At 59.7% G+C, this 10,467-nt stretch overlaps 1 protein-coding gene across 3 annotated transcripts; it reads right to left on the reverse strand.

Annotated features, from left to right (window-relative positions):
• Positions 1-4,233: 4,233 nt before the first annotated feature.
• On the reverse strand, positions 4,234-9,926 carry LOC120498714 (nuclear factor 7, brain-like). Of its 3 annotated transcripts, none has more exons than XM_039701761.1 (7): positions 9,848-9,926; positions 9,020-9,311; positions 8,363-8,458; positions 6,536-6,769; positions 6,140-6,159; positions 5,337-5,452; positions 4,234-5,240 (listed from the first exon to the last, which is right to left on the reverse strand). In XM_039701761.1, exons 2-7 carry the CDS (start codon positions 9,290-9,292, stop codon positions 4,696-4,698), a joined length of 1,284 nt encoding a protein of 427 aa, XP_039557695.1. In that variant the 5' UTR covers positions 9,293-9,311; positions 9,848-9,926; the 3' UTR covers positions 4,234-4,695. The 3 variants fall into 3 exon arrangements, with proteins under 3 accessions (XP_039557695.1, XP_039557694.1, XP_039557693.1); XM_039701760.1 differs by having other exon boundaries at positions 9,020-9,469; positions 9,848-9,887; XM_039701759.1 differs by lacking the exon at positions 9,848-9,926 and having other exon boundaries at positions 9,020-9,841.
• Between the last annotated feature and the right edge of the window lie 541 nt (positions 9,927-10,467).

The following is a 10,467-nucleotide window of genomic DNA, read 5'->3' on the forward strand; positions in this document are numbered from 1 at the left end:
CCGCCCGGGCCGCCCGCCGCCCTCCGCCGAGCCTCGGGGCGCCGGGCGGGCGGGGCGGGACGGGGAGGGGCGGCGGAGGGGGCTGGGGGAGCGCACCTGCGGCTCCGGGCACCGACGGCAATCCGCGCTCCGCACCAGCGGGGGTGCGCGCATCCCTTCGCACCTGGGTGTCTCCACCTGTGTGCGTGTGGGTCTGCATCCCCTGCGTCTTGGGGGTGTGTTCCCGAGCCGTGTGCGTGGCTCTGCATCATCCCTGACCCAGGGGCACATGAGCACCCCCAAACTTGTGTGTATTTTCACACCTGTGTGCACTCCTGCACTTGTGTGAGAATGCCCGCGCATCGCCTGTTTCTTTTCTGTGCCTGGGTGCACATCCCGGCCTCTCGGAGCAGGGGGCATGCACACAGACACGCTCTCAACAGCAGCACACACGCACCTCATGCAATGGAGCACATCTCGCACCTGCCTGCACACACCCCTCCATGCCCGCGCACCCCTCCGCTCCACACCTCACACCTGCAGGCACACACCCAGGCACGCAGTCCTGCACACACCCCTTGCACCCCGCTCCTGCCGCCCTCCCGGGGCACACAGACACACACGCACTTGGGTGCGCTCACACTGCACCCTTATTCAGCGGGGGTGCAGCGGGGTCCCCCACTCTCGCCGTCCATGCGTGCACAGTGCCAGCAGCGTGGAACAGCCACGCTGTCCCTCAGCACCGCTCGGTGCGGCACCCGCACGGCTCTCTGGCAGGTACCCACCGAATTCCCCCACAAATTCGCCCGTGGCGCTGGCAGAGGAGCGGTGCCGCCCCACCGGTGCCAGCGGCGCTGCCCCCACAGCGCTGCCGCTGCCAGCCACAGCGGCTCCGGCTCGGAGCCACAGACGGAGGAGATGGCAGAGCCCTGGGAGCGCGGTGGCACAGCCCTGCCAGCTGCCTGGGCACCCATCGAGCGCTGAACGGATCAATTAACACGGCCCCAGAGGATTATTAACTTTAGGCTCACTTGTAGGCAGCGAAGAAACAGCCTGAATGAAAGCCATGTGCTCATGGCTTCAAAAAGGCAGGAAAACTTGTGGTGCACTCAACTGCTCACGTTGCCAAACCTGCAGAAGGAATCACCCTGTTCCTCTCCTGGAATCCTCAGAGGGACTCTAAGTCACAGAATTTATTTTACCCGCCTCTCCCCATCCTGATTAGTGAGTTTGAATCCCAGAGAGTGCCAACTCCATCACTCTTCAGCACAGTCATCCTGGATCACCTCCCTCCTGGATCTCAGCAGAGCAGAAAGTGGCCACGTCCCTTCACCCCAGGTGGGTGTCCAAGCCCCTATAAGTTTGAAGAGAGACTTCCAAAACTTGCCATGGCAAGGGAGAGCTGGAATGTCACAGAGGTGTGTCACTGCCCAGCACCAAGGAGTGAAGAGCTGAAATTGCTGGATCAGACCCCTCCCCAGTGACAAGGGCTGTGATCAGAGAGCCACGCAGTGCCCCAGGCTGGGGACAGCATCGGGGTCAGTGCCCTTGAGGGGGGAGCGCTGAGGCGCTGGGGGGGACAATGACACGGGAATGAATCACATGGCACCACCGAGCTGCTGGCCGAAGGGCACAGTCAGAGGGTGCCTGGAGAAGCTGAGTGCGAGAGGAGCAGAGGGTCTGACCGCGGCTGAGGGGACAGGCATCTTCTGGCACCCCAAAAGTGAAGGGATTTTGGCATCCTCCACCCTCAGCAGCCCGAAAGCAGCACGGTGCAGTTGGCCTGGCCAGGACAGCCCGTCCGTGCTGCCATCTAATGGCAGCAAAGGCAGGACACGGGCAGGGCTCGCCCCGCCACGGCGGGGAATTTTCCATCACAAACGCAGGGTGACTGTGGGACCGATGGGACCTTTCCATTGTTGCGGCCCTGGGAAACAAAAGGATCTTATTTTAAAATCTTGTCCCCATTCCAGCACGTGGGGGGACCCGAGGAAGCAAAGGCTTCCCCAAAGCACTGGATAAAGACATACACAGATCACAGAAAGCTGCCAAGGCAGGAGCTGCTGGACACTGCCCAGCCCTAGCATAACTATGGGAAAGGGACACTGGGGTGGCTCTGGGAACACCCAGGGACAAAACAATGAGGTAACCCACAAGAAAAACACAGCCGGGACCTGGGAGAAGATGGGTGAGAGCCAGTCCTGGCAGGTGCAGTCTGGATGCTGGGTGAGAGGTGCTTTAACCCCATCGTGTCCACTCTCCCATCCTTATCCCCTTCTGCCTGCACCCAGGCCAAGCTAAGGCAGTCACTGCATTCATACCTATGGTTCCTACCCCACGGTGCTCTGGTTTGTAAGAGAAATGTGTTTTTCAGGCAGCATCTAGTGGCATTGAGACCACATTTCCTCACTGGGCTAACACTGCACATGTGGCAGCCCAGAGCAGCATTTTCCCTGTATGTAGGAGTTGTCCTGCCTCCCCAGCCCTGCCCCACCAGCAGGGCCAGGCGAGGACATCATACCCCAAAATGTGGCTCTGCCTGGTAGCAGTGTGCCACGACCACCATGCACAGCCTGGCAGGAGAAGAAAGGACGTGCTCCCTCAGGAGCATTTGGGACAAGTGGGTTTGGCTGCTCTGCAGCTTGGCCTTAGGGATGGGGAGAGTGTGGAAGGTGGCAGCAGTGGCACACGCTGGTAGTCTGTGCCACCACGCTGGCCCCGTGGCACAGGGCAGTGGCACACGCTGGCAGCCTGTGCCTCACGCTGGCCCTGTGGCACAGGGCACAGGGCAGCGCTGGGCAGGGCACTGGCACACAGCAAAGCCTGGCTGTGCTCACCCTGCCCGTGCCTGGCAGATCCATGCCCTGTGACACTTTGGGGACACTCCTGCTGCTGCCCAGCCGGACCTGGCTGCAGTTTGGGGCAGGCTGGGCAGCTGATGGGTTTCAGCTTTCCCGGTGTAACTCCCTGCTGTGATCAAACCAGCCCTGCCTTTCCAGAGGCTCCCTTGAAGGGGGTAACACAGCCCTGCTTGCAGCATCATTTCCAAGCCAAGAGCTCTTTCTTCTCCACTCTTACTGCAGCTGAGGCTGTGGGGCAGTGAGAGGAGGAGATGAGAGCTGGGAGAGGAGGCTGAGTTCAGCCTATGGGCTCAGCACTCACTGGCTAAAGGCCAGCCCGGGGCCAGGAGAGAGCACAAACCCCCAGCACACCCTCCACACCCAACCCCGAGCAAGGCTGCACCGAGCAGAGGCTTCCCAGGCACTGGGAGCAGCCCTGGGCTGTGCTCAGCATCCTGCACAGGACACATCTGCCTGAGCCCTGCACGGACATCCTCCCCTGGCTCCCTGTCCTGCCCTGGCACAGCCCTCGGGCACCCCCAGCCCTGGCAGAGTGCAGCAGGGTGTGCAGGAGAGCCAATGTCCCTTGTGGCACCACGGGGGGGAACAGGGCCCCTGTGCTATCCCCACTGGGCAGGCAGATGGCCAGTGAAGGCCTTGCTTTGGCAAGTGTCCCTGTGCCCAGCTGTGGAGCTGGACAGCCTCACACCTGGCCCTTCCCATGCCACAGAAAGCTGAGCCTCTGCCAGAGGAGTCTGGCTCCAGCCAGCACTGGGGACTACACAGTATTGGGGAGCTCTGGCCTCTGCTTTGAGCCTGGAATGGATTTGGGTGGGAAAAAACATGACATTTCCACCCACCCCAGGCACTACCATCCTCCCTCCCACCCAGCACTTCCACCAGCTAGGCTTGGACCCATCCCAGCCCCTCTGCTGACTGCCAGCACCTCCTGGCCACAAAGCACAGCAGCCAAACCCCCTTGACTTGCCCCTCCAGGGACCTGCCTGCCCTCCTGCAGGTGCAGGGCTGCCAGCAGGGCCACAGGAGGCTGACAGGGAAACAGCCACATTCCTGCTGAATTTGGAAAGAATTGGGACTTGGCATTTTTCACATGTACAAATCCCTAAGACCCAGCCAGACCAGAGATGGCCAAATCTTAAAACGCTGTAGCCCAAGATCAGGGCTAGGCTCAGAGCCTCTCTCTCTTTTTCTCAAACAGCAAATGGAGAAAAGCCACTGCAAGATGTGCAGGGAAATATACGGGAGCAGTGTCTCTTGTGAGCCTCTGTGCTCAGGCACCGAAGAGCCAGGGCTGGAGCAGGGCTCTGGGGGCTGCTCGGAGCCCCCAGGCTGTGCCACACCGCAGAGCAGATCCCCCAGCACACAAACCCGAGCAGCCCCAGCAGGCACCAGAGGCTTTGTAAGGAGCTTTAATAGCGCCAAACCAGGGACCGCGCACCGGGCTCCCTCTGCCGCCGGCCCGGAGCGCTGCCCCGGGAAGCTCTTCCAGCACGGGATGCCATGGCCGGGATGCGGGGCTGAGGGGCACCCCAGGGTGCCCCGGGACCGCTGCCCTCCTCCAGGGGCTTATGGTGGGAGCACAGAGAGGCAGGAGGTGCCGGCAACACAGCCCCCTCCGCTGCAGCCCCGTGGTGCTGTCACTGTGCTGTGCTCGGGAAAGGGGGCCAGGATCCCCTGTGAGTGCCTTGTGGCAGCCACAGCCACGGCACAGGGGAGGGCAGACAGCACCGGGGAGAGACTCATCCCCTCCTTCCTCCCAAAACTGAAACCAAAACAGCTCCTCCAAACCCCTGAGGCTTGTGTGTGCAGAGCTGGCCTCCAGCGCAGCCCTGGGCAGGAGCCAGGCCGGCGTCCCTCACAGGGCCAGGTGACAGAGGCGCATGGGCTCCACGTTGTCCCCCCCGTCACTGAAGCAGGTGCTGAAGAAGGGGCAGTATCTCTCTGCAGAGACCTGGTGAAAGGTGAAGAGGTGGGACATGTCCCCAGCATCGAAGAAGGCCACGGTGCCCTCCTGGCAGTCCAGCAGGACGCCCACTTTGCGCGGGGGCTGGCGGGGGGCCAGGCGCACCCAGGGGCTGGCAGCGGCCCAGTACTCCGTCCTGTTCCGCAGGCGCAGCGTCCAGTAGCCGTTCTCTGGGCACAGCTTGACCTTGGCTGCCCGGTCCACAGCCTCGGCAGCCACCCCCAGGTCCCACTTGGTTTTGCTGCCCACCCAGACCTCCCAGTAGTGCCGGCCGCCGCGGAAGGCCTGCGAGCCCAGCACGTTGACGCACTGACGGAAGCGCCGAGGGCTGACGGGGACGGGCTGGGCTCGGCTCCTCTCTGTCACTGCTGTCAGATCCTTGGACAGGACCAGGTTGGGGTGGGCTGACTCGGGGTCAAAGGTGAGCGGGGCAGGAGCTGCGGAGACATCAAGTGTGACATTTGACCAGCTGTGTGCTCCCTGTGCAGAGCAGGCCTGGCCACCACGCCCATCCCTCACAGCGATGTGCTCACCAGGGCAGATGGAGCGCAGCATCCGCCTCCAGAAGATGTACTGCAAGGGGCCACTGTGGCTGTCCCTGTAGTGCTGCAGGTCCAGGGCAGGCTGGGGCTCAACATGCACCGAGGGCCTGGGGCACAGAGAGGCACGCAGGGTCACTGCCAATGCCAGCAGGAAAAGCACGGGCAGGGCTGCAGGACAGATCTGGTAAAGACAGGACACAAATGTCTCTGCTTGCTCTGCCCCAGTGCAGTGAGGGGCTCAGGGCAGAGGTGCCCCAGACAGAGCCAGCAGCACTGCTCGTGGAGCAGTGTGACTCCTGGCAAACCCACACCCAGCACACCCAGCAGGAGTCCTGGCTGGGCCTGTGGAGTCAGGCTGCATCCCAGAGAGGGAGGGGACAGGGACACGCTCCCCTATGGCAGTGCTGGCCCTCAACTACTCCCAGCCTCAGACAAACCTGCACCTCAGGGTCACTTTTGCAGCCTCATGAGTAGGAAGAAGCTGAGGAAGGGCAGGGGGAAGATAAAGCACCCCAAAGTCTGTTTCCTCTTCAGCATGCATGGCTCTTGCACCCATTCCAAACCACGGTCTCCTCTACCTGCTCTTCCAGCCCTGCCAACACATAGGATGCTCCCTGGGAAGAGCATCCAGTGTGTGCTGGGGACCAGCCTGCACCTTGCACAGCACACCAACTTCCTGAGCACTTTGTGATGTTTTTAAAACTTGAGATAAGTGCATCTCCCATGTGGTCCCAGCCAGGGACTAAGATAAGCGTCTGAAAAGGGAATCAGCTTCTTTCATGCCAGACACGTACCTGATATCCAGGCTCTCCACCTGCAGGGAGAAGCAGAGAGAATTAGCAGTCACTCTAATTCATGCAGCTGCACAAATAAGTTCCTTGTCCTGCCTCCTGCTGCCACACAGCACAGAGAGAGGAAACCAAGCTACCAGGAACCGTAGCCTGGGGAAAACTGTTTGGGCACTTGGATGGAGAATGAGGAAGGCTCCCAACACCCACCACATCTGATGTCACTGTATCCCTTGTGGCTGAAATCTCCAGACTCCAAAGGACTGGGTAGATAATCCAGAGGGATAGCAGTGAGAATGACTTTGGGGTACAGCCTAATGCTGTCATTCAAGACTCCCCCATCCCAATTTGAGATCCTGAAATATCTCTCAGCCTCCTGCCGGAGTCAGCAAAGCATCTCACCTCCAGCAGTGACACATCTTCCATCTTGCTCAGGGTCTGCTTGATGTGCTCGATGTCCCTCTGCAGCACTGCCACCCCCTCTTCCAGCTGGCCAACGTGCCTGTGCAGCTGGGCCAGTGACTGCTCCTCCTTCTCACCCAGCTCTGCCAGCACAGCTCTCTCCTCTTCCTCCAGGATCTGATGAAGGCGAGCAAACTCAGCCCGAATCTTGAAGTTCAGCTCCCCAGACACCTTCTGAGCAGAGGGAAGAGGCAGAAGGTGAGTCCAACAGCCAGAACACACAAGAATGGCTGTGCCTGTTTCTCTGCTTACAGAGCCCTGGAAATCTGAGGTTTAGACATAGCAATGAGTCTTTGGATGGAGAACTGGACACAAGGACAACATTCAAGGCTGCAGAGCCAAAGGGGAAAAACCAACCAACACAAAAAACCAGCTCCACCAAAGGCGTGGTCACTGTAACTAGAAATCCCCACATGCAGCCACAGCCCTCTCCCACACCACCAGGAATTTGCCTGTGGGCAAGACTGGAGCTCTTTACATTTTGTGGAGCTACAGACTCAGCTGATCAGGTCAGTTTGCATTTATCATTCCAGGCCCTGAGCAGAGCTGCCTGATGGGCAAGCTGCACAAACTAATCTCTGTCATTAAGGCTGATAAAATCCCATTCAGCTCTATACAGAGGTCACTTTTTTCCAGTTGTTTACTCGCCAGCCAACCTTGTTGTGTTCTCACTGCCTTCCTGCCTGTTTACAAGAGACAGCCAATGACTTTTTATTTTCCTTAAATCTTTAAGCTTTTAATCTCCAAGTGCAACCTTAGTCCTCATTATTTTCTCAAGGAGTGCTTCCTGAAGTGCACATCCCTCTCTCCTCACAGGAAACCCATCTCCCTCAGAGATCTGAAGCTTCACCAGCCTCCTCTCCTCTTGCTCTAGCAGGTGTTTGTGCTGACACACCAGATCCACAGAGGAGGTGCAGGGCCTCCCTGTTGACATCAGTGATTTGCTCTTTTACTCTTGAGACACCTCCTGGCTCTTGCACAGCAACAGGAAAACACGTGCTTATGCGCTAATACTTCTTCATTAATCTCCAAGGTCTATTCCACATCTGGCAAGAGGACAGAGGTTTGAAATGGAGCAGGCTGGGGATCAGAGGCTCCAGTCAGAACACAGGGGTTTTTTACCCTCTCACTTTTATCTCATCTTTGAACTATTTCCATTTTCCTTAAACTGCCCTTCCCTGGTTTTAACGCTGTTATGCCACCCAAGAAAGCAGCACAGTCAGCCTGTGGCTGTTCTCACTTCACAGATCTGTACCAACAGGGAGCCTGTCCCTCTCAAGCCCATGGAAAGCAGTCACGCTCCTCATGCACCTCAGAGCTTTGCAGTGAATCCCAACACTGTCTTGTGACAAGGCCACCACTCTTGCAGTGCCAACCCTGCCAGTAACCCAGTTCCTTCAGCTTTGTTGCCAGCCCTTCTGACATGAGAGGATTTTAGAGCTGCCAGGAGTTAATGCTGTCCCAAAGAGGCACTGCAGGGCCAGAGCAGGCTGCCCACAGCTCTCACCCCTAACCATGTCTCATCTCTGCTGCACCAATGCACTTTGCAAACATTGCATTAATGAGTGCTAATGCTCCTCCCAAAACCTCTGCTGAATACCCAGCAGTGATGAGCTTGGGCCTTCATGCAAGGGAGTTTCTGCAGATCCCCACTGTTACTCATCTAGATTTTTACAGGAAGCTGAGCTAGACCTCAGCTGAAGACACACACATCCTCTGTGAGCACTGTCCCAGAAGCTGCTGAGGAGCAGCTCCCGCAGCTGTTACCGTCAGGCTGCAGATGTCCTCCTGCACCACACGCTTCCTCTGCAGCAAGCTCTCCATCTCCTTCTGACGAGCCTGCAAAGCATCTTCCAGGTGCTTCTGCAGGAAGAAGGAAAAGAAGGTAAGGAGGCCATTTCAGCACTCTGCTCTGATTCAGGAGCAGTTCCAATCCCTACGGGCAGCATCAGAAGGAGAATGCAACAGGATCTCATATAAAGGCTGTAAGGAGAAGCAAGCACCTGACACACAGCCTTGAGAATGAAGTATCTGTGCACGTGATGAATTCAGTTTATTTTTACGACTGGGAGCTCCAGCCTGGGATATCTGTTTGCACAAGCTTTAAATGCTGTGTGTTGTGAAGGGACTGCCCCTCAAGCAGAGCACCTGGCACAAGCAGCCCTCACCCCCCTCTCACTTAGGGAACATGTCCTTAAATGAGAAATGACAACGCTGTGGTTGGAATCAGGCACAGCAGTGAGGGAAACAAATGCAAAAGAAAAGTGTTCAAAAGACAGCTGTAAGGAAACAGGGAGAGGAAAGAGACCCCAACATCAGCGCACTTGGGTCAGAAAAGGCTTCACACTGTGGGAAGGAGGGGTGGTGGCTGCTCAGGGCTCGTGTGTCACCGTCCCCTTCTCCCAGCCTGGCAGGGGCACTCACCCGCATGTCGTGCCGGTGCTGCTGGGAGCCGCAGCGGCGCACCTTGTCCACCAGCCCCGCCAGCAGGTAGTGCGAGCGCACGGCGCGGCTGGGGAAGCGGCGGCGGCACTGCGGGCACGAGGGGCCGCGGCCGCAGCTGTCCCAGTACTGCAGGATGCAGCCCCTGCAGAAGTGGTGCATGCAGTCCAGCATGACGGGCTCGCTGAACAGCTCGCAGCAGATGGCACAGGTCAGCTCCTCCCGCAGGCTCCGCTCCTGGCTCCCGCCGGCCATCCCTGCGGGCACACGGCTCCTGCCGACAGCACGCCCCGTCCCGTTCAGCCCCGGCATTTCACAGGGTGACAGCCAGCCTCGTGGAAGCACAGCCTCGAACTGCGGCAGGGCTTGCCTGCCCGAGCTCGGCAGGGAGGCACAGCGCCTGTCCAGCTGCTACAGCGGGTGTGTGCAGGGCTGGAAAGCCCCAATTACCGAAATTACCGAGCAGCCCGGCCGAAGGTCACTCCCTCGGGAGTGGCAGCTCTCAATTTCCCGTCCCTCCAGCAAACCCTCTGACAGGGCCCAGCCTCGCGTCCCCACCGGGCCCGGCGCAGCGCTCACCCGGCCCAGGGCTGCCGGCACCCCGCGCACCGCCCGGGGCTCCGGGGCCGTGCGGCACCGCCGCTGCCGGGCGCGGCTCCCCCGCTCCAGCCCCGCGGCGCGCACCGCCCGCTGCCGGGCACAGCCCCGGGCCCGCCATCCCAGGGACCCGCCCTGCTCAAACGGCTTGGCTTAGCTTAGTTTATCTTAGCTTAGTTTAGTTTAGTTTAGTTTAGTCAGGTCCGGTCTAACCTAGTCCAGTCCGTCCCAGCTCTGTCCCGTCCTGTCCCGTCCCGTCGCTCTCCCACCTCCGACACCCCCGAACTCGGGGCCTCCGCCACGCCACGCCCCTCCCCTCCCGCGGACTGACGCCCGTCCTGACCAATCACGATGCGGACACGCCACGCGCCCGCCAGCTCATTGGGTGGGATTCCGCGGAGGGGGAGGGGCTGGGCTCCGGCATGTGACGCGGTCACGGCCCGAGCGCCCCGGAGAGCCCGCGGGGGCTGCGCGCGAGGAAAGGAGTGCGCTGGAGCGGAACGGAACGGAACGGAATGGACCGGACTGGGTTGGAATGGGCTGGACTGGACTGGACTGGACTGGAATGGAATGGAATGGAATGGAACGGAATGGAACGGAATGGACCGGACTGGGTTGGAATGGAATGGAATGGAATGGAATGGAATGGAGTGGACCGGACCGAGCTGGGCTGGGCCGGACTGAACTGGACTGGACCGGACCGGACCAGACCGGGCTGGACTGGACCGGACTGGGCTGGGCTGGGATGGAATGGACTGGACTGGGTGGGACTGGACTGGACCAGACTGGACTGGACTGGACTGGGCCTTGCACTGCCCCTGCACTATCCTGCG

The sequence above is a fragment of the Passer montanus genome, unplaced genomic scaffold, assembly GCF_014805655.1.
Source record: "Passer montanus isolate IOZ18808 unplaced genomic scaffold, ASM1480565v1 scaffold15, whole genome shotgun sequence".
Lineage (NCBI taxonomy): Eukaryota > Metazoa > Chordata > Aves > Passeriformes > Passeridae > Passer > Passer montanus.

Excerpts from the sequence above, each read along its gene's own strand:
- LOC120498714 (XM_039701760.1), bottom strand. The coding sequence starts at position 9,349 with ATGCCGGGGCTGAACGGGACGGGGCGTGCTGTCGGCAGGAGCCGTGTG. Across the intron at positions 8,459-9,019 it reads AGCACCGGCACGACATGCGG|AAGCACCTGGAAGATGCTTT; the intron begins GTGAGTGCCCCT and ends TTCTTCCTGCAG. Across the intron at positions 6,770-8,362 it reads AGGACATCTGCAGCCTGACG|AAGGTGTCTGGGGAGCTGAA; the intron begins GTAACAGCTGCG and ends CCCTCTGCTCAG.